Below are 23,369 nucleotides of genomic sequence, written 5' to 3'. Positions count from 1 at the left end.
GCCCCACAGCAGTAATTACATTGTCTCAACACATTAAGGGTATGGTAGCTGGAACACTAGCATGTACACATGGGATGTTCGTCACCGAACACCAAACCCAAACCAACCAAACCAACCAACCAACCATCATTCAGTGTCAGATCCAGACTCCTCTTCCTCTTGCCTCATATAAATGCGCATGGGAATTGGTGGCACATTGTCAATCCACTCCGTTGCTGGCACATAGTCAGGATCTTGAACTGCTGGCTCCTCTTCCTCTTCTTCCGCCACTTCAACTGCTTCTCCAGCGACACGTTCAGGGTCCCATGTTGGAGCACGTCTGCCAGGATTAATGAGCAGGTGAGGAGCAGATGATGTGTGAGTGGATGGAAGGATGACAAAGGCGGAGTCTGGGGTGTATTTCCAGAGACGGTCATTGTATGGCTTGGGAATCCAATATAACTCCTTGAAAAGATCCCAGTACTTGGACCTAATAATATCGATGATGGCAGCCGGTTTGTCCCTCTTCATATCTGCCCACTCGATCCAGTATGTCATGTTGGGATAATTTTGGGGTTGGAGGGGGGGTGCTGTACGAGGAGGGGGAAAGAACTTATCAAATGCCTCCCGCCATTCCATAGGAAGTGCTCTCTTCCACTGGACACGGTTAAAAATGAGAGCAAGGTTGGTCTCTTTGTAAATGTCGTCTGTGATGACCAGACGTTCATGCATGGTGAGACGGCAATGGGAAGGGGACAATGGGTTGCCTTTCATGTTGCCACATTTCTGAAGGACATCACTACAGAATTGGTGCCAATGCTTGGTGATGGTGATAGCAAAATCCTCGTTAAGGGCCGGAGGTAAGTCGAGTCGTTCATCAAATGGCAAATCTTGACCAATATCTTGTGGTGGACGAGGAGCATCGTACTCCATGTCTGCAAAGGCAGCAGATGGCTCAGGAATTTCAGCCCTGTGGCGCTTGGACATGCCTTTCTGTGTATTGACCCGAGATTTTGGAATCCTATTGCGAGGGATGTATGCCGTGGGGTTGTGCATGTTGCGGAGCACATTGAAATCGCAACCGAAGAAATACTTGTAGGAGGTGTGGCTGATGACATTGGTCCGGGTCATGCGTGGCACATCCGCGATGGGGGGGAACACCATATCTCGCAAGAAGAATGCCCCATGAGCGCAGAAAGGGAGGCCATCATCATTGTCAATGTGGTCTTGGCGAGGGACGATTTGAATGCCGTCTACATCATAATCGTGCGTGAGGGGGAGAATTGCACATATCAAATCCCGTGCAGCCGAACCATCGTCAGGACGAGAGTGGAGACCATTGGCAAGCCACGTGAGTCCTGCGGTGAGAGTGAGGGCAGTGGAAGTGAAGCGGAGCTCAGGCGGTCCTTCGTTCTGGAGTTTTAAGGTGCGGATTATTGATTGGAGGCGGACACATCTCCATTGCCTGTTGTGTGGGTGGATGTCAATGAGTGGAGCGGATGAATGCAAACAAGAGAACAGAGGGCGGCTCCCTGACGGGACCGTGTGCAGTAGTAGACAACTGTCCATGACAGCAGCGGCATATCCATACACAATGTGCAGTCACAGCACGGCTCCCACAGGGGACCGTGGATTGACCAAGCTATTGTCTGGCACCAGGGCATTGGCCGGCCATAGCGATGCATGGAGCGGCTGCCTGAGGGGACCGGAGATGGACAGGCAGACTCACCACCAATCCAATCGTGGAAACACGCACAAACTCTCTGTCATGAGCCACCCAGGAAAATCAAGGGCATGAGTGAATACGTCTTTCAGCCGAATTCGAACCTCCACCCTCGCAGCACAGTCATGGGTGTCCTTAGCATCAAAGTACAATCCAAAGAGGCGTTGTAAGTATGGCGGAGTCACGTCTGCCAATGCAGCCTTGCCGGTGAGCGCCAAACCGTGTCGGCCGCGATCTTTTTGCTGGATGAGAGCTTTATCTGTTGTGTAGGCCTGGAAATAGACTGGGTCTGTGTTGTTGCGTATGGGGATGGGGACACGACAACCGGAGAGTTGTATCAACCCAGATGAGTAATCAACAGCGAATGTGCGAGACTCGAGTAAGTTGCGGGTGCGTTGTGGTTCCATGTCTGTGAAAGCCTGGAGAAGCTCATAGTGAGCATCAGTGCGCCATTGAAATGCATAGCCCGGCTCCGACAGCTCAAGGCCGACATCGACATAACAATGACCTTCTTCCATCAGCTCATCATAATGAAAATCACTGAGAGCATTCCTCAAAGCATCCTCTGCCTTGTCGATGTCGTCGGGATGGTGTTGGTGAGCCTCCTTCACACCTTGCACCTGGATCATGAAGAGCATCCCTTTTGCCCAGGGGAATGCAGTACCCAATGCCTCTGCTAGATCGAACCCGAAACGCCTGACTCGGGAGCCAGAGAAAGGACGAGTGCCATACTGAAACAATCCACGAGTCTTCCTCGCACGTGTCTGTGCACCCTCGTAGTTGACAGGCCAATTAGTCACTGTGTCAGGACTGAGGTTGCGAAGGACTGGCATCAAACCCTTTTCATACAGGCCTCGCTTCTCTTCAAATGTCAACTCGACGTCCTTCCTGTCGACGTGATGTAGCCGTGGGAAGAACAACCGCACTTTGGTACGGATGCCAATTGCACCCAAACAAATGTTGGGGACACGATGTGGGCACATAAGTATGTCAGCCTGAAGAGGTCCCATAGGGCGCCGTGGGTATACGTGAGGGTGATGTCACACAGAAGACAAAGAAGATGTACCTGTCTGTCTCGTAGGCTCATAGGCACCTTAAAATGAACACTGGAGTGCAAGGTGTCGATTGGATTATTGATGGGGTATAGGAACAGATCTGACTTGACAGGCAGCCAGTCGGTGAAGGAGAGGAAGCTATCATAATCCCTGACAACAGTGACTTGCCTGGGTGGCTCGAATTTGTTCCGTGTGGGTTCAATTGAGTACTGAATATTGTGATGTATGTCCTTGCCAGTGAGGCCCAGTATGCAGGCCCTGTAGTATTCGGCTGCAGGAAGGTTACGTCTGGTAGTCATGTTGATGTAGGTGGTATTGAAATTGGCGATGGAACATCCTTCGATCTCTGGGGCCTGTTGGTGATTGGCACCCTGCATGGTCGGCTGATATAGGAGGTGGGATGGGATGTGGTAGTAGGAATGGTGTGATTCTTGTTGGCGAAAAACTTTGTGAGTTTCGGAGAGGAAGTAGCTATATAGTTTCTGACCCGGATCATTTGCGCAAAATTTACTTCAAGGTTTCCATTCTTCATTCAGGGTAGAGCATTGCAATATTAGTTCACCGTGCTTCAAAGGGGACTGGGCACCGAATTGGCACATACTTTGCCGTAATAATTTACTCACTTATACTCTAATCCGCAATTGAGAGAATGGACCTGCCAAGGACAACAGCAACCGAAGAAGGAAATCACATTTCTCTCAGGGGAACACAGCACAGATTGAGCATGGGACCAGGGTAGCGAATGACAACCAACAACATACCACACCACGAACAATTTATTACACGTCACAGCAGGTGAGGGGAGTATATGACTGTCAGCGCATCACTGCGACGAGTGGTGGGAATAAGGGATGTGAGGGGACTGCAATGCAGCTAGCGAACGGTCCCCTGAGGGAGCCGTGACGCAGCACGTGGATTGTCGGCCAGTAAGATGCCTGAGTGTGCCCACAGCTATGTTGTGTGCGGTCCCCTGAGGGAGCCGCGATGACGCGAGGATGTTGTACAGGGCGGCCTGATTGACAATTACCTGCACAGTGCATTGCGCAAGCCATTCCTGAGATTTAACAGTATGCAAACAGCACAAACGGAATGACATTGTTATATCGAAAGTACGCAGTCACCATTGCGGAGTCCCAATCAACCAGACAACCAACCAACTACAACGCGTATGGAATGCATGCAAATGAAAATTGTATTTTGGAACGCGAGGAGCACGAAGACACAGACATCAGCGCCGCCCACCACGACCTCTCAAACCTCCACGACCTGATCCGCCACGACCTGATCCGCCACGACCTCCCCGTGGCCCAGGCGCGTCATCAGGCACCGCTGATCGGCTGCGTAGCACAACGGGCTCTCTCGAAACGCTCGCACTGGGCCCAGCGGGACTGGACAAGCTTGACGATTCCGCGGCAAAATTGACACGTTTCCGCGGCGGCGATGGAGCATAGGGGGGACTTCTGGGTGAGGCAGTGCCTGACGAGCCAGTCCTGCGACGGCGTTTGGATGTAGGGCGGAGATCTTGGGTGGGCTGTGATGTTTGGACAATGTCTTCCGAGGGCTGGATGGGGTCAGGTTCAGGTTGAGACGCTGAAGGAGACTCCGGTTGCGTCAACGACGGCTGGCCAGACTCTGGTTGAGTCAACTCCATGAGCATTTGGTCAACTGTATCCCTGTCCTGCTTATGCATGTCAATCAGAACCATGAGAATATGCGCGAACAGGCAAGAGTCTCACCCGAGCGGAGCGTTGAGTGCTGGGATTGCCCATCCGGACATCGAAATCGTCGTTATCTCCGGGGAAGAAGTCATTTCCGGGGTCGACATCGTGTTGTGCATCGACATCCATCTCGTTAGCGTCAGCCTTGCTCGTTTCAGCGGCTGAGACGGATGCAGTAATGAATTGAATAGCTAAGCATGTGGAGCGGACAAGAAACTTACACATGTGCGGGCCAGTTGATGGCGTGTCGATGTCCATATCGGAAGCGTGTTGACTATCATGTGGCTGACCCATACCCTGTGCAGGAGCAGGATCAGTGGGCTGAACGGGTGAATCATCTGCCAATTGGCCTGTGTGTCCGGCGTCGGACGTTGTAGAATCCACCGGATTGTTGACAGTCTGATCACCCGGCTCCCTGAGGGGACCGACTGACTGCGGGAGTGGTAAGACGTTCGAAGCGGAGGCCTCCACTGTGCTCCGTGTGTCTGTTTGCGGCTCCAGTAGAGGACCGGTGGGTGCCGTGGGAGGTTGGACAACGTCCGGTGCGGTCGAGGCAGCCGTGGCAGAATCGACAAGCGGCTCTCCCAGGGGACCGTTGGATGGAGCGGTAGTGTCGCATGCGAGAGGCTGAGTGGATGCACGGACATCACTCTCTGCCTCAACATGGCTGTCAGCCCGGGCACTCACAACGGCCTTGCCAGCTGTCCCGCTGGCAGCTTGCATGCCATCTGCGAGGGATGGAGTGGAGGGGTGCGGCTCCCTTTGGGGACCGGGGGTTGTCTCAGCAGTGCTGGCTGCACTGGATGCCCTGCCCATGCGCGGGACTTGAGTACAGTGTCAGTTTCCTCCCGTTGCAAATATGAAGTCCACGTACCCTCAATGTAGAAAGGCTTCTCAACGTCGCTCGTCGCTTCCTCAGCAGTTGCTTTACCTTTCCCCTTACCCTTAGGCTTAGGCTTAGGCTTTGGCTTTGCCCTGGGCTTCGCGGGTGCCTTAGCCTTCCCTTTCCCCTTCCCCTTACCTTTTCCACTCGCTCCGGCCTCCTCATCCTCATCCTCTTCGTCGTCGTCGTCGAGCACAATAGCGTCGATGTCGATAAACTCCCCATCCTCGTCTCCGGTCCGCGCGAGGTTGCGTGTAACGCGTTTTTTGCTACCCTTCCCCACGTTTTTACGCCGCTTGGAGGACCCGGCGGCTGCTGGGGGTATTTCGATGATCTGCACTTCATCGTCGCCATCGTCAGAGACGGGCAAGTGGCCATCTGCCGCGTTCTTAATGGCCTTGACAACACCTATTCCCGAGTGTAAGTTTGGATGAATGCCAGTGTCTCGACGCTTACCTTTATGAGCAGAGAGAAATTGCCCCAGCATATTGCCCTTACCCTCGCCATGATCGACCATCAACACGTCTACGGTTCCCAACGCCACCATGTTATAGACAATAACTTCTCTTTGCTGTCCCAGGCGCCATGCTCGCCCGATAATCTGATTGACCAACATGCGAGACCAGCATTGGTCCTGTGAGTAAGTGAGTGTGTGTCAATGACCGACAGGTTGAGTCAACACTCACGAAGAGAATGACGATGCTCGCCGCAGTGAGATTAAGGCCGACGGCACCAACGCTAGAAAAAATGAGAAGCCTCGCCTTCGGGTCGGAGTGGAACTTTTGCACGGTCTCGTTGCGCTCTTCGATACCGTGTCCGCCGTGGATAACGAGAGGGATGATGTTGAACAACTTCAGGACAGACACGAGGAGGGGGGCCATCATAGGAAATTCGATATATACCAGGATCTTGCGTGTGCCCTTGGTCATGAGGTCTTTCATCGGCACATAGCGCGCGTTGGGCTTCGGGGAGATGAGGGTTGGTGTCTCGCGCGGTTGTGCATCCTTCTCAATAGATGCAGGAGGGGGACTTAAGACTTTGGCGGATTCGCCAGCCTCGGTACTTGCGTCATCGTCCTCGACCTGGAATACGTGATGGTCGTCCGATTCGAGCTGCCACCCTAGCAAGGTGACCAACGTGTCGACTTTGGACGATCTTACCTTGTCCCACTCAGCGAGTGACTTGACAGCGGGGTATGTTGGGGAAGTGTGATGCGGGAATGCGACTTTTGTGCGGCCATCAAGATAGAATTTCTGGACACCTGTCAGTGGGCGGCTCCCTGAGGGGACCGGCAACGCACCGTATTGAAACTGGCGCCGTCATCCAACGCGGCGACCAAAGATCTGTACGATGATGGAATGTCAGTGCATGGGCGCAGTCCCCTCAGGGAGCCGTGTACTCACGAGCCCGTAATCTGTGCCATGACACTCATGTTGATCTCCAGCTCAGTGTCATCGAGACGCACAGGAACAATGACCATCTTGTACGGCTTCAGCGTGTCGTTGATCTTCTTTTGATCGGATGTCATGGAGTTGACGGTCCGTCGAATCACTCGGTCACCGTACCCCCGCTTGATGTTAGCGATCCATTCACTTGTTACCTTGCGTATACGCAACCTGCCTTCAGGCTCATCACCGTCGGTCGGTCCGCCTGCTATCAGCCGGGCAGTGTGTGCGGCCGCATCTTTCTTGTCCTCCTTCGTCATCGCCCGACGTGCAGCGCGAAGTTTTTTGGTATGCTCTTTGTCACGCTCATCACCTTCCTTGCCCATAAAATGTGGAATCCGCGCTAACCGACCGACATTGCAAAGGTCCTGGGAAGGATTTGAGTTAGTGCTGACCAGGAAGGACATACGGCGTACCATCGGGCCGGTGTACAACGGAGTGCCTGAGCACAGGAGCTTAATGATTGAGGCCTTGGTGACCTCAAGGGCCGCGTAGAAGCTAGCAGTTCGGTTACGCATCTCGTGGACTTCATCGATGGAAGCCGTGAGGAATTCATGACCCGCCCACAGACAATTGGGTGCCTGTTTACGGAGTTTCAGATGTCGTGTCTCGTCGGCCGCTTTGTTGCTGTTGTGTCCTGCGACACCTTGGCGTGTGTCGAAGACTTTCCCGCTCGTGCCCATGACCTGTCGTCTAGTCAGAAACCGAATCTTGGGCTATCTAACGAGACCCACCGAGTGAGTGACCAGGATGATGCGGTGAATGAATGGCGTGGTTGATGTGGCCCAAGGACCGTTCCAGAACTCTCCGAACTCAATTTCTGCTGTCGGATACTTGTATATCTCGACGGCTCTGGGCGCGAAGAAGGTGCGCAGTTCGGAGTACCACTGATTGATCAAGGAATTCGGCACAATGATGACGTGCGGCAGGTTGGGAATCGCAGCTCGACCTGCAAAGAAAGGGCGTTCTGCTGTGAGGGAGATATGGAGGGTGAGCTACTGTTCATTGACTGTGATCAGCTGACGGCTCCCTACGGGGACCGCGCGGACGCTGGACTGCCAACATGTGGCCATACCACCAACGGCTCCGTACGGGGACCGCACGCGCGCTAGACAACCGACAGGTTGGGCCACACACCACGGCTCCCTCCGGGGACCGTCAACATCCCGCCCAGCAGATTTTGCCAGCCACCCGGTGCGGCTCCCTCAGGGGACCGCTCGCACAACGACGAGCCACACTGCTGACCCGCGCACTGGCTCCCTCAGAGAAGCGTCCAACAACACAGTGACTCACCGAGGATGGGGGCTGGGCGGAGGTTGCTGAGGTTGATGTTTGCCGTCACCCCGGCAGGTTTGCCTTGTCCAGCAGCCACTTGTTGCACCCAGTACGCATCGATGGCAAAGGCGATCGTGCCCATTGTCAGTGCTGTCTTCCCGACACCGACTTCGTCAGCGATCAGAATACCTGGTGTGTTACCGTCTTTCTGCGAAGACGTCCATATCTTGTCCACGATGGCCGCGACACCTACACGCTGATGCCACAGCAGCGACAACGGTTCCATATCGTCGTTCTCCGCCACAAACTTCTGTGACGCACCCTCATCCCAGGCACACAAACCAGTTTTCGATCGAAATTCGGCAAACAGCGCCGGCTTGCCACCAGGGAAGTGAAGGAGGTGATTCAACTTGTCGTTGTCCATCTCTCGCCAACCATCCACGCCCAGATCATCCGAGTTACCGTTCCAATCATCTCTGCCGCTAGGTTCGTCGTCGTCTTCGACCCGGGGCGCCTCCAACCGACCAGGTTCTGTCTCGAAGAGCTGCACATAGAGTGCCCAAATCTCCTCAACATCACCAGCTGCAGCGAGGGACGCTGTTTTGACCTTGCGCGCACGCGCAGCACCCCGCTGTCCTGCAGAGCGTGATCAGTACACGACACGTAGACGGCTCCCGTAGGGGACCGCGACAATACGCACTGCCTGGAGTCTTCTCGCTCTCTCCGGTCACCTTCTCCTTCGGTACTTTCCTTGATTTTGCAACCGCCGTCACCACGACTTCCTTCAAGAACTCTTCATATTCTGCAACATGGTCGTCCTCATGGGGGAACCACGCCACCGTCATGCGCAGAGCTTTGACGGCTTTCGTAGCGTCACGAAACATCTTCGCACTGACTTCGTCCGCATCCTCGATTGCTGTGTCAGTGTGAGTTCATGTATCCCAATAGTCATGGTCGTACTCATACCTTTGATAGCCACACTCGCAGTAAGTCGCTTCCCGGGCAACGACTGCTGGGCACGCTTGAAGCGTTTACGGTGACGCTCCCAGGCGTGGTGGTTGATCGTCGCTGCTGCGTCGCGAAAATCACCACGCGGGAGCTGTTCATTGGCGTGGTCTCCCAAGATTGCGATCAGCACGTCCTCCTTGGCACGCTCAGAGTCCAGGATGTTTGGAAATTCTTCGCCCTCCTCCAGTCCGTCTTGAATGAGTTGCAAGGGTAAGAGTCCTAGAGAATCCCAGACGTTGTCAATGCGCTGGGCCATTTTCAGTGATACTTTTTGTTTATTAAACCAGATCTTTAACGCGTCGCGACCGGCGCTCCATCCACCCTCGCTCTTCCCTTCCAGGACTTTATAACGTGCGTCAGCTGACTTTCTCTGTGATATCGCCTCGATCATCGCACACAACGACTCGCGCTGCTGATCGGTGAGGTGTGGATTTGGGACGTCGAACATTTTTTCATCCAGGCCGAATACATCTTCCAGTGTACCGCTCTCGTCGTCAAAGATCCAATGCTTGCCAGCGAGGAGGATCATCAACACAGCGCTTTGAAGGTTTTTGCTCATGGTGAGGTGATTCTGTGGTGTGTCGGATCAGTTGCTAGTGAGTGGGACCCGCGTGGGTAGACTTACGCGGTGATATGGGAGGTTGTGGGTTGTGAGTCGTTCTTGGTTTCAGTTCCGCTGTGCGCTAGCTACATATAACGTACCTGCCGTACTATTTCACTTGCACTTAAAATGATATTTTTCAGGGACATTGTGATTGTGCCGTGATCAATAACTACATGGGGAAATCGGATCATCCTCAGGGCTGGTTCAGGGCTTCGAGTGCTTCATGTGGTTGGGTGGCGGGGCGGCGTGTCTTTCATATCCGCCTGGAGAGTGTAGATTCATGGAGGCAGCGACTCCCAAAGAGAGGCTGCCTCACTCGATGATTGCTGATGTCTTGCCATCTTGGCGAGACATAGCTGATAATTTGTGAGATCTTACATTGATGGCAGGGATTCACCGACACACAGGTTAGGTTGCTTCGAGGCGGCCATGAATTGTGACGATCGCCCGGGCACATCAGAAAAATCGACCGACTCACACCTGGACAAATGGGGCAGGTGAAACGGCATCCCGCCGAAGGCAACGGCTCCCATTGGGAGCCGGGACCTGCTGTCGGGCATGAGGCAACACGTCCCTTGCCACGTTTGTCCAGGTGTGAGTCGGTTGATATCTTTGATGTGCCCGGGCGATCGTCACAATTCATAGCCACCGCCCTATGAATTGTGACGATCGCCCGGGCACATCAAAGATATCAACCGACTCACACCTGGACAAACGTGGCAAGGGACGTGTTGCCTCATGCCCGACAGCAGGTCCCGGCTCCCAATGGGAGCCGTTGCCTTCGGCGGGATGCCGTTTCACCTGCCCCATTTGTCCAGGTGTGAGTCGGTCGATTTTTCTGATGTGCCCGGGCGATCGTCACAATTCATGGCCGCCTCGAAGCAACCTAACCTGTGTGTCGGTGAATCCCTGCCATCAATGTAAGATCTCACAAATTATCAGCTATGTCTCGCCAAGATGGCAAGACATCAGCAATCATCGAGTGAGGCAGCTCTCTTTGGGAGTCGCTGCCTCCATGAATCTACACTCTCCAGGCGGATATGAAAGACACGCCGCCCCGCCACCCAACCAACCAACCAACCAAACCAACCAACCACATGAAGCACTGCGATGTCCGGCGGGAATCAGTCATCAGTCATACCCCTGGCATGCTGTCAATTCAAAGTGCCTGTCAGGTAACATGTGTGATACAACAAATCCTGAAACAACGATCCTGTCACCCTCATCACACCAGTAGCGTGAATAACAAATCACTCAACCACCACATCACACGAAGGACCCACCACCACCAACAGATCCCCTAAAAAATTGATAATCCCCCTGGACAAATGTTCAGGATGCTGGATGCGGTCCCCGGAGGGAGCCGTCAGATGAGTGACTGACAGTCGGCCATGAAGCACATGCTTTCTCTCACGGTCAGGGTTGCGCACCGGGTGCTCGTCAATATGCCAACATGATGGCGGTCCCCTCAGGGAGCCGCTGACAGTTCGGGTGCATGTCACCCTGACTCCCTCAGTCAGGACTGGTCACAGCCTAGTATGGCTGGCGGCACGTCTCGTACGACTTGGAGGCTCTGACACGCTGTCTGTGCTCATGCGACGGCGCTTGGCAGTACCACCAGTCGTAGTGGTGTTCGCGTCGGCATTGGTAATGGCACTTGGGTGTTTCGCGCTAGTCTTCCGTGAGGCAGTACAGGATGAGTTTGACACACAATATATTGATATCTAAGACAGGAATTAAGCTACTATACTGACTACGCGACCCCCTGCTCTCTCCGCCTGATAATTCTCGAGCTCCCCCAACTCCGTCGTCCTGTCGTTCGTCGACCCGAACCTGTGATTAGATGAGTAGGTGAGTAGGTGAACTACACTTGAAAGTTTGAAGGTTGTGAAGTAGAAGTATGTAACTATCATTGTAGCTACTTTCAAGACAGCAGATAGATTGGATGGAGTATATCTAAGAACAACAACAGCTATTGGGATCACTCACATCCTGGAGGACCGGCTCCTCCTTGATCTCCTCCTTCTTTATGACCTCCTGCGTCAAGTGAGCATCCTCCAGCTTGAAGGGGAGGGGTTCCTCCTTGATGGTGAGGCGTTCCTCCATCTTGGGGAGGACGCGGAAGACGTCACCTGTCTCCCCCTTGATGACCGGGGGGGATGACATGACAGGAGTGGGTGGGGGTGACGGTGAGGGTGACGGCGCAGGTGGGGGCAACATACCCACCTTATGTTTGGGTCAGACAATGTGAATGAAGAGAGAGAGGGAGGGACTTACATCATGGAGTGGCGCTGCAGCACCAGCACGCGACCGCGTGCCAAGATACACTCCAGGTCCAGGGACCTGAACCTGGCGTCTGGGCCTGCTGCGCCTTGGCTGAGCAGCACCGGCGGGCACTCTCAGCTATGGGGTGCAATGGGTTGGTTGGTTGGTTAGTAAAATGCACAACAGAAGGCGATGACTTACAAGTTCCTCCGCTTGCCTGGCAGCTGGCAAGCGTGCCTGCCTTTCCCGTGCCCAACGCAGACGGGCTGACCGTTTGGCCTTCGATATTTGAGCCATGGAGAATGGGAGAGGATGGTGACAGGGGTGCAGATGGGGGGTGGGTTGGGATGTTCCGTGTGAGGCTGAGAAGAGGAGGGAAATGAAACGGTCTAGAAAGAAGAATAAGTAGGGAAGAGAGATGGCGTTGTGAACGCAGTTCAAACTCCGCTGGTGGACGCACCATTGTCCAGAAACTCGACTGAGCAGTGGATGGGACACGGTGGCTGCCTGTGGGGACTGTGTTTGTCGACAGTGATTGGTCCAGACTGCCTGTGTGGACGGACGCTGTGGACAGACATAGTGCATCCGCGGCTCCCTGGGGGGACCGCAATGTGAAGCGTTGCAGCGGGTCACGTGACGCGACGCGACGCGACCGTTGGTTGAATCAACGGTGACGCGTCGTGTCACGTGATCGCGTTGCTGACGTGGAATATGCGCGGCTCCCTGAGGGGACCGCGCAAGTACTAAGTGCAAACAGGCCACGTGACGCGACGCGACAACGTTGATTCAACCAAACGCTGACGTGTCGCGTCACATGACCCCCGTTCTCCCTCGGACAGGCGCGGCTCCCTGAGGGGACCGCGCACGTACTGAGTGCAAACAGGCCACGTGACGCAACGCGTCAACGGTGATTCCACCAACAGTCGCGTCGCGTCGCGTCACGTGACCCTGCTTGCAACTCGTACAGTGCGGTCCCCTCAGGGAGCCGCGCCTGTCCGAGGGAGAACGGGGGTCATGTGACGCGACACGTCAGCGTTTGGTTGAATCAACGTTGTCGCGTCGCGTCACGTGGCCTGTTTGCACTTAGTACTTGCGCGGTCCCCTCAGGGAGCCGCGCATATTCCACGTCAGCAACGCGATCACGTGACACGACGCGTCACCGTTGATTCAACCAACGGTCGCGTCGCGTCGCGTCACGTGACCCGCTGCAACGCTTCACATTGCGGTCCCCCCAGGGAGCCGCGGATGTTCGCGTCAAAGCATAGATTACGTGACACAACGCGTCAACGTTGATTCAACCAACCAACCAACGGACGCGTTGCGACATGGAATCTGTGTGCACTTCACAAATGTGCAGTCCCCTCAGAGAGCCGCGCCTGTCCGAGGGAGAACGGGGGTCACGTGACACAACGCGTCCGTCTGTTGAACCAACAAACAGTGACGCGTTGCGTCACGTGACCCCTATTCTCTCTTGGGCAGCCGCGGCTCCCTCAGGGGACCGCGCATTTGTGAAGTGCTCACAGGTCACGTGCGCACAAGAATCGATCGGCTTCTCACCTGCCACGGTCCCCAAAGGGAGCCGCTGCCCATCCCACTGCATCTCCCGCATATTGCCTCCCTAGTCTAGGGTTTAGGGTCGCCCAAAAAGGCAAGTAGTCATCCTCCTCCCGATAATTTAAACCCTAAGTTAGGGTTAGGGTCTCAAGCACTGAGCCATCCACCTACGAAACCTACAATCATCTATCAACCTAACCTAGTCGGCCCGCCGGAACAACTCCGGCTCTGGCGTCATACGTGTCCTTAATCGGACAGGTATATTAGTTAACCGAAACTAACAAACCGAAAATACGGAAAAAATAGTGTTGGTAACACTAGAACTCACCTTTTAGGTTGGATTGCCCACCTGGCAGCCTGACGGCCCGGTCCCTGAGCAGCGATGCCCGGGTACCATTGGGTCGGCGGCAGTAAGTCCTGCGTCTGCACCAACCACGCCTTGTATCGCCACGTGCAGATCTGATGCAGCAACGTGTCTGGCATACGATGGCGGCATGCATTGGCGACTGAAGGTCGTCCATTAGTCTCGTCCAAGAAGTGAGAGCCACATTTACTCACGGGTGAACGCCTCAAGGCGTTTGTCCGGATCATACTTCGCTAGGAGGATGGATGGTGCCTCCAGCCAGAACGTACGTTTGCCGGTATAGCCCGCGCGCTCGGTTGCGGTGTCAAGCCGCGGCCTAAGCTTGCGCGTGCCAACGCCGGTATAAACGTTTTCGTCCCGGTGCATCCGGAGCGATCGAAGACGGATCTGCTCGACTCGAGCGAGTTGCAGACCCCGAGAATAGCCCCATGGCTTGGTTTGATCGAGTGAAGTGGTATTGTGATATTGGCGGTAGCGTGCCATGTCTAACTAAGTTATACCACCATTCACCATTCGACGTTTCTTTTATACGTCTGGATGTTTACTTTGCTAGTAAATAGGGGGCCGTCTCGCGGCCCCCTGAGTTCGCTGTCTCTCATGATCGGGAAACGCGGAGGCGGCGTTCCGCCGCCCGCGCGCTCCGTCAGATTCCCACTGTTGACAGTTCCGTGCTCCGCGGGTAACGCCCGTTCGGTGCGTGACACTTCACATGTCACTTTTTGCGTTTATTCCCTTGTTTCGGTATTACCGTTAATCCGGTTCCTATGATCCTCGGATCTTCTCATGTCATGTTAAAGCCGGCGGCGTTCCTTCGGAACGCCGCCCGCGCGCTCCGCGCGCGGTCCGCCTTCGGCGGCTGTAGGTGACGCACCCCTGTGATCTTATCTTCACATCTTATCTCTGCCCCTGTGCGTCCCATGAGAAGCCCCTATCTATGCGTCTGTTCCTGCGGAAGACTGGAATTGGCCTATCCTACGCGTCTCATTCGCTAAGATAGATCCGGGAACTAATACACCCTTATCCCTCCTATGTTTACTATCTAAACGATAGCAAACTTAGCTGCTAGACTCACATCTACAGCGTTACAGGTATAAAAACTACTATTCAGCCTGATGAGATGGCCAGTACCATCGAAAGCGTCCTCTGCTCACCAAAGCGAGGGCAAACTTGCTACCGAATAGTCTCCTCTCACAGCTTTCACATCTCCACACTCGCGCTTCGCGCTCGTGTGTCGACACCACCTAACCTAACCTAACTTATCAACAGTCTGTTCCCCATGAAGGGAAGACAACCAGCATGACCCCCAAACCCACAAAACAGCAAAAACAAAGTGAGAACAGAAGGAAAGAAACACTGGTACTATTAGCAATAGTTTGTTCCCCATGAAGGGAAGACAACCAGTATCACCCCAGACCCACAAAAAAGCGAAAAAAGTGAGAACAGGAAGACACACTGGTACCATTATCAACAGTTTGTTCCCCATGAAGGGAAGACAACCAGCATGACCCCCAAACCCACAAAACAGCGAAAACAAAGTGAGAACAGAAGGAAAGAAACACTGGTACTATTAGCAATAGTTTGTTCCCCATGAAGGGAAGACAACCAGTATCACTCCAGACCCACAAAAAAGCGAAAAAGTGAGAACAGGAAGACACACTGGTACCATTATCAACAGTTTGTTCCCCATGAAGGGAAGACAACCAGCATGACCCCCAAACCCACAAAAAAGTGAAAGAAAAGTAAAAAAAAATGGCACCATTATCAATGGATGAGAGTGGGCAGGGAGAAAGAGAAAAACTTGTGTGAGCGCATTTTTGCTTATATAAGCAGTCCCACTGTCATGCTGCCTCCCCCCAAGATTGATTTCCCCAGCCTTCATATGACTCGTCTGTGTTTGACTAGAACTTGTTCTTGAAGCCATTGAACCATGTGAACATGCTGGACATGTCTGCTTGGTCCATAAAAATCAAGTTCCAAAGTTGAGTTGAGTCCACTGCCCCTATCTTGCTGCCTCCCCTCAAGATTGATTTCTTTGGCCCTCATATCGCTTGCTGGGGTTCCTGCAGCACTTGTTCCCAAGGCTATTGAGCCCTCTGAACGAGCTGGCAATGCTCGATTGGTCCAAAAAAATCAGGTTCCAAAGTTGACCACCCCTGTCATGCTGCCTCACCCAAAGATCGATTTTTTCAGCCTTCATATGGCTTGCTTGTCTTTAGGTAGGACTCGTTCCAGAGGTTATTGGACCATACAAACACGTTGGTGATGCCAGATTTGCCTCTAAAAATCATGTTCCAAAGTTGACCACCACCCCTATCATGCTCCCCCACCCAAAGATCGATTTTTTCAGCCTTCATATGGCTTGCTTGGCTGTAGCTAGGACTCATTCTAGAGGTTATTTGACCATCTGAACACGTTGGTCGAGCCGGATTTCGCTCTAAAAATCATGTTCCAAAGTTGTCCACCCATGCCATGCTCCCCCACCCAAAGATCGATTTTTTCAGCCTTCATATGACTTGCTTGGCTTTAGGTAGGACTCATTCTAGAGGTTATTGGACCATACAAACACGTTGGTCGTGCCAGATTTCGCTCTAAAAATCATGTTCCAAAGTTGGCTGCCCCTGTCATCCCCCCCCCACCCAAAGATCGATTTTTTCAGCCTTCATATGGCTTGCTTGGCTTTAGGTAGGACTCATTCTAGAGGTTATTTGACCATCTGAACACGTTGGTCGAGCCGGATTTCGCTCTAAAAATCATGTTCCAAAGTTGGCCACCCAAGTCATGCTGCCCCACCCAAAGATCGATTTTTCTAGACTTCATATGACTAGCCTGTCCTTCAAAAGCATTTTTCCTGGGGGCTATTGAGCCCTCTGAACACGATGGTAAAGCCAGAATTGCCTGGAAAAATCGTGTTCCTGAGATATACAAGGTCCTCCTCCTCCTCCTGACCTCATGTATGTCACTATCCCAGTATTCCACCTCAATACCGATACTGCAAACATTGCTCCTAAGGTATTTGAGGCCTGTGAATCGATTGGGAATGGTCCCAGACCTTCCAGAGGTCAGCATTATTGTGATATGGGAGGTTGGCTCAAATATCAGTATTTTGGACATATCTCCACGATCCAACCGCCGTTTTTCTTAATTGTTGGCTCATATCCATCCTATCGATACCCTCTATGATATGTACCAGCCCGTCAAAAGATATTTTTTCACAAGTTTGAAACCTATTTCTATTTTGACCCTATAAGTGGGCTGAAAAGTCAGTATTTTGACAATATCTCCACAACCCAACCGCCGTTTTCTTTGATTGTTGGCTCATATCCATCCTGGAAGTACCCTCTAACATATGTACCAGCCCACCAGAAGATAGTTTTTTACAACTTTGAAATGTATCTCTGAAATGACCATATAAGTTTCTCTCGGGTGTCTCTCATCCCCGGTTCGAAGGCAGCGAGCGCCTGTGCATCTATACCCGTCGAATCCCTCAACTCCTGCATGATAATGGCAGACTCCTTGTGGTTGCAAGAGTGGTCGTCGAGGTACAGACTCCAATCTGCTCAGTAGAAGAGAACAATGCTAGGAGCTAGGAACTCCTGAACAGTCCATCCTCGTGTGTTCCAAACACTGTTTGCAAGCGTGCCTGACTTCGACGAAGGCAGAACATCCGGTAGGTAAATGATGGTGAGTCCTGAGTGGTGATACCAAACAAACATGGAGTTGACAGACGCTTGTAGCTCAACATTGTTTTTCTGGTCAATGCAACATGTATCGCTCCACGCCCAGCGGTAGCCCGCATCGCGAGCAGTTTTGCAGAACATCTGCAACTTCACTGTGGTTCCAACTGCATCCAAATCATACATGACCTTGTCCTGGATGTTGTGCAGCAGTAGCTCATCATCTTGCCACCTGTGCGATAACATGGCCCAACCAAAGTACTTCGCGACGACTGCTTCAATATGCTCCGCTTGGACGGGCCCATACATTATGGATGAAAACACAAGCTCCTTGTACTCTGTGCTTTCTGTGAAGGCTCTGATCTGTGCCTCTCGAGTGCATATACGCCCAGTGGACGTATTGAGTAGACGAAGCGGAGCATTTTCAAGTTTAGCGTCAATGGCTCGTCGAATAGTGCCTTTGATGTCAGATGGATTGACATTGTGCTGACACAACTCTGGAGAAGGGGATCATGATTTTCTCGTTGATGCATGATGGATTCGGGCTTACTTTGGATCTGCGCGTCGGGTGTATCATCCGACTTCGAGAGCATCATTTTGAAGGCCATGATTGCTTCATCGTAGCGCCGTGCGCCGTGAAGCGCTGCATGCTTTAGTTGGTATCCCAGGTAAGAAGAAGTATTGAGTTCGATGAGCTATGCATCGCCGGTGTCAGAATAAATTCTATACCAATGATGGACATCATATCTGCACCTTCTCTGCGTCGAAAAGGGCCTCTACATGGAGGTTCCATTCTAAGTTCGCCTTGCTGCGGTGTGCATACAGGGACTCGCACGAGGAGTCAAGCCCGATTCCTGCCGAATATAGTTCGATAGCCGCCTCGTAATTGCTTGCAGTAACAGCCTCGTCTCCCTTTGTGAGACAGCGTGCAGTACAGTTTTTCTTGAAGGCTAAACAACCTCAGAGTAAGTGTCGATATTTAAGTTGTATACGACCCCAAAGTACCCACCAGTAGACCATGCGAGGTAGCTGTCTTTCACATCCTCGTCAATCATGTTCATCATGTATCGGTGAGATTCAACCGCTTCGATCACTCGATCGGCGCGAAGGAGTGCATCGCACCGCCTTTGGTTGACACTTTGCCATAGTGAATCCATGTCCCAGCCAAAGAGCTGTACAGCGCAAATCATTAAAAGTGTCCTGTGGGCTTCATAGTGACGTACCACTGTGAATACCTTCAATGTAGGTTCAAAGGGCATTCGGTAAGAGGACGCATCGGTTATACTAGGCATGACATCGTTCAGTCGATCGGCGGCTTCGCTGTACCGCCCGTCATCAAAAGCGATTATTGCAAGCTGCAGGCGTAGATATGACTGGAGAGTGTGATCGAAAGTGAGAAAACTCGTGAGGTATGACGTAAAGCTCACATTGATAACACTGCACGGAAGTGTATCCAAATGATGACAAGCGGTGGCGAGGTCTTGAACTCGCCGCATCGCCTCACCATGGCAACCGGCATTGAAAAGTACAACAGCCTGGACAAGATGACATCGAAGTATTAGTACGACAGACAGACTGAAATAGCGACAAGAGTACCTTGATCAATAGTAAAAGACCGACGGTGATTGGATCACGATTCGAAAATACGAACGCGAGATCAAATGCTTCTGTCGCGTCCCAGAGCTGCTCGTTTGCGCAGAGTGCGATGGCCTTGGAAATGTAGCCCAATAACGAGGGCTGAATAGCAATGGACTGCATCAAGAAGCAGAGTCAGCACCAACAGCATCTTGATACGCAGAGCATCTGACCTTGACTGAGTCTTGAAGGGCCATGTCCCACTCGGAGTTTCGCGCCCTTACAACAGAGCGATTGGCATACGAGTGGTGGTTGTCACCATCTGCACGGATCTCTTGTGTCAGCAGGTCTTCAGTAATATGCAGATTCCCAGGGATGCATGAATTGCGGACGGTCTTGTTGATAGCAAGGATCTGCACGAAGAAAGTTCATGTTGTGTTATGAGCAGAGGCATCGAAAGAAGAAGCTCACGTCGAACAATGAGTGATTGTCGTCACTGCCAGAGGCTTGGTCGGTATCCGAGGGATGATTGCTTGGACTGTCCTGATCGCCGGTGGGCTCGTGTTTGTTCTCGTGACTGTGCACCGGCAGCTGTGTGTCGTGTAAATAAATAGAAAAGCGGGACAAGAATGGGAAACGGCATACGTGCGTGTCACAATGAGGAAGGAGTTGCTGTACTTCCTCATCATTGTCTCCCTCATTGGCATATAAGTCGTGGTTGTTGTCATCTGCGTCGGTCTCCTGGGACAGGAGGTCTTCAGTGGTGTGCAGGTCCTCAGCAATGCATGCATTGGGTAGCGTCGTGTTTATAACAGGGATCTGCATGAAGCGAGCTCATGTTCCGTGATAAGGGTACAAATTGAAGGCAGCTCACGTCAAATAATGAAGGGTTGTCGTCACTACTAGGCGTTTGTTGCGAAGAATGGCGACTTGCACCATCGTTATTGCCAGGGAGCTCATCGTCGGTGTCATGACAGTGCGGCTGTGTGCCGCCACCGAAAGCAATATGAATAAACAGACAGACTAAAAATAATGGGTGATAACATACTTGCGTGTCACTGAGACCAAGGAGTTGCTGTCGACGTGCTCCTTCATCGACATTTGTCCTTTCTCCCGCCTTGTGTTGCTCAAGTATCTCCTTGATAGACCGGAGCAGCACATTTCCGTTGAAATCACCACTGACGAGCAGTTCTCCATTGGGAGAAATCGCGACAGAGAAAATGCTCGAGGTGTGTTTGAGTAGCTGACTGATGTGCTGGTGTGTCTCTGTGCTCCACAGCCGCACAGTCTTGTCATCCGAGGCAGTGGCAATGAAGGAGCCGTCATACGAGATGGCGAGCGAAACAATGTAGCAAGTGTGACCGGTGCAAGGTTGACCGATCTGGTGTCCATTCGACGAATTCCAGAACTTGCCTGTGCTGTCGTTTGATGCAGAGACAAGTTGCTGGCCGTCAGGCGACCACACAACACTTCGAACATAATGTTGGTGAGCGTCGAACTTGAGAAGAAGCTCGGCATTATCGGTGCGCCACACCCGGATGTCACCAAATGATCTGGAGGCTAATTTTAGCCCATCTGGGCTGATTGCCACACTGTACACCGAAAAACGATGACCCTTGAGTGTTGCGAGGACAGCGCCGGTCTCTGCATTCCATAAAACAACCATGGAATCCATCGACCCGCTTGCAAGTTTCTTGCCATCGGGTGAGAAGCAAACCGACCACACCGTGTCTGTATGCTTCACCAGCGGTTTGAATACTTTCTGCTTGCTCTCGACGTCCCAGATGATGATGGTTTTATCCATTCCACCCCTCACAATTCGCCTGTCGTCTGGTGATATGGCCACGGAAGTCACCCCGCGCTGGTGTTCCTTGAATGGCCCTCTTACCAATGCTCCTGTCTCCATGTCCCAAATTCGCAGGGTTCCATCCCATGAACCAGTAACGACCCGTCGACCATCTTTGAAGAACGCGACTGCTGCCACGGCGCCCGTATGTCCTTTCATCATCCACGCTGGTGTCAGTTGCCCTTCCGTTGTCTGCGCCGGCGTCGGCTGCCGTCTCAGAGTGAGATCCGCATCTCTTGCTGCATCAGGCACCCCTGACATCTCGCGTTGACCTAGACAGAGATACAGACGGTCAGCAGCATTTGAAGTTGATGAGGGCCGTACGTTTAAGATATCCTTGCATTGGGGGTCTGGTGATGGTGAGTAGCGTTGGACTTTTGCCCATGACCCAACTCGTGTAGGCGCTTATCCAGGGTTCTTCCATATCACGCTGCTACGGCGTGGATTTCATCTGGCTTCTTCCATTATCACTGCCCCCTTTGACACGCCCGTCATGTATCAGTAGCCCCTCCATTTTGTGCACGAACCTGCATGCATCTGGTACTACCATATACCACAGTCTACCGACCTGATGGAATCCATCCCACGATTCCTGCACGCGATCGTGCCGTGCATCGAGAGAATCACAATGACAGCAGATGAGGCATGGTTATCTGGGAAGTATGGCCGGAGATGGAAGGTGGTGTCGAACGCTTTGTCGGCAATGGCGAAAGATGCGAAAGATGAAGTTGAGGATAAGATGATTTATTTTGGTGGTCCGTTTTAGATGGATATATAGGCAGCGAGATTGTGTTGGCCCACCGGGTGTGCGCGAGGTGAACAGGGGTACACGAATCAATACTACATTCAGCTATTACAACTAGTATGTAATTTAACATGAGACAGAGTTGCTCGGAGTCAAAGTAAGATATGAGAGTATGAGACAGTTATGCATGAGGATTGAGGTAAAAAAAAACCTCATTCAAGCTATAATACATACTGCGAGAAATACAGGACTGATAGATCCCTAGGCGGCAATTGAGGCTTCTCAGGCGACTTCGGGATAAACCTGCATCATGCGCCTGAGGTCCGTCTCTGGAACCCTCGTCTTAAAATCAATAGGACATGATCGAATATTTCCGCTCATGAACCCCATGTCATCTAGTGGCTTCGTAGGATCCAGAGTCACCTGGAAGGCCCAAAGAATAAGGAGCGAGTTTATGAATATCGATCTGTAGCCATTGAAATGAACTCGGGAAATAATGTGCGTGAAAAGAAACCTTTACCTGTTCGCCACATGTCGACCGGGACATACACTTGAAACCCGGTCAGTCAACGAAAGAATGTCCTTGAAGACTGTTACTTACCGCCGACCAAACCCAAAGAGGAAGAATAATTTTAGATCGTCCCTACAGAGACCTTGGTCATTGATCCAACGCTCAGGTTTGAACGCATGAGGTTCGGGGAAGACGTCGGGATCTCGAGAGATGGACCTGACGACGTGACCATCAGTCCCTTATATCTTGAAAGATGATACTTACCAGTGATTGCCGACTACAGTAGTTCCAGCTGGAATGCAATAGTTTCCCTGATGGGCCAGATTATCATTCGCACAATAAGTAGTTCGAAAGATACATGCCCAAAGCACATCCTTAGTCGATCGATGAGCAATTCCTGCCGTGTGAACGTTGAAAACTTCAGGTACAACAGCGACGATGAATACACCTACCGCTGGGAAACATTGGTCTCCATCTCAAAGCCTCAAAGATGAAGGCGTGCAATTGAGGAAGGGACTGTCCGTCAGCGAAGGTCGGTGCTGTAGTGAAACATCCTTGAAATTTATGAAGTTGTTATACGAATGAAGCTACCTCGTTGCCTTCCTACGATCGCATCAAGCTCGGCCTGGACTTTCGCTTGCTCCTCGGGAAACATTGCGGCTGCCATGAGTACTGTGCATATTGCCAAAGTAGTCTGACGCATGAATTCAATCACGTATGTTCAGAAGCAACAGCACAAGACATCTCACCGAATCACGTCCAGCTGCAGATAAGCTGCCAGCAAGAAAGGCCATCTCTATCTCCGACAAACCGTGTAGTTGGAGATCTTGTAGCATATGTTTTGTAAATGAAGGATCAAAGTCCACATTGTTCTCCTGTGGAATGATTCATATGTGAAGTGAAGATGGGCAAGGCCATGTACCATTTCGTGTTTCACGCGATTTAGCCGAGCGGTGTGGAGCTGTTCACTTTCGTGAAACCCCCGTTTCAATTCTCGGCCATACCAAGGAAGGTATTTGAGCCACGGGATCGAGTCCACCAGGTACGCACCGGGGCGTAAGGTTGTACGAAATACTCGCAAGTGCTCGCGAAGTCGTTTGACTTCGGGATCAGTCGCAGACGTGGGAGTGGTCTTCCCGTACGCA

General features: G+C 52.3%; 4 protein-coding genes across 4 annotated transcripts; all 4 read right to left on the bottom strand.

The window, feature by feature from the left end:
• Window positions 1-126: 126 nt before the first annotated feature.
• Window positions 127-3,134, bottom strand: EDB91DRAFT_1256796 (uncharacterized protein; the record flags this gene model as incomplete). Its single annotated transcript, XM_041324228.1, has 3 exons — window positions 127-1,444; window positions 1,736-2,697; window positions 2,769-3,134. 3 exons carry the CDS (start codon window positions 3,132-3,134, stop codon window positions 127-129), a joined length of 2,646 nt encoding a protein of 881 aa, XP_041169075.1.
• Window positions 3,135-5,803: 2,669 nt separating this feature from the next.
• Window positions 5,804-6,539, bottom strand: EDB91DRAFT_1035358 (P-loop containing nucleoside triphosphate hydrolase protein; the record flags this gene model as incomplete). The annotated part of the gene is made up of 2 exons (XM_041312793.1): window positions 5,804-5,992; window positions 6,045-6,539. Coding segments are annotated over 2 exons (684 nt in total), but the record flags the coding sequence as incomplete, so codon positions are not given.
• Window positions 6,540-13,708: 7,169 nt separating this feature from the next.
• On the bottom strand, window positions 13,709-14,356 carry EDB91DRAFT_1088670 (uncharacterized protein; the record flags this gene model as incomplete). Its single annotated transcript, XM_041316494.1, has 3 exons — window positions 13,709-13,754; window positions 13,838-14,015; window positions 14,068-14,356. 3 exons carry the CDS (start codon window positions 14,354-14,356, stop codon window positions 13,709-13,711), a joined length of 513 nt encoding a protein of 170 aa, XP_041169073.1.
• A 7,639-nt stretch (window positions 14,357-21,995) lies between these two features.
• EDB91DRAFT_1064660 (cytochrome P450) lies at window positions 21,996-23,369 on the bottom strand (the record flags this gene model as incomplete). The annotated part of the gene is made up of 8 exons (XM_041314729.1): window positions 21,996-22,179; window positions 22,234-22,263; window positions 22,315-22,440; window positions 22,489-22,621; window positions 22,677-22,763; window positions 22,816-22,918; window positions 22,974-23,099; window positions 23,147-23,369. Coding segments are annotated over 8 exons (1,012 nt in total), but the record flags the coding sequence as incomplete, so codon positions are not given.

This window comes from Suillus paluster (genome assembly GCF_016628075.1).
Source record: "Suillus paluster strain FC165 chromosome Unknown EDB91scaffold_218, whole genome shotgun sequence".
NCBI classification, from domain to species: domain Eukaryota; kingdom Fungi; phylum Basidiomycota; class Agaricomycetes; order Boletales; family Suillaceae; genus Suillus; species Suillus paluster.
Note: the sequence above shows the minus strand (reverse complement) of the source record. Positions and strands in the feature narration are given on the sequence as shown.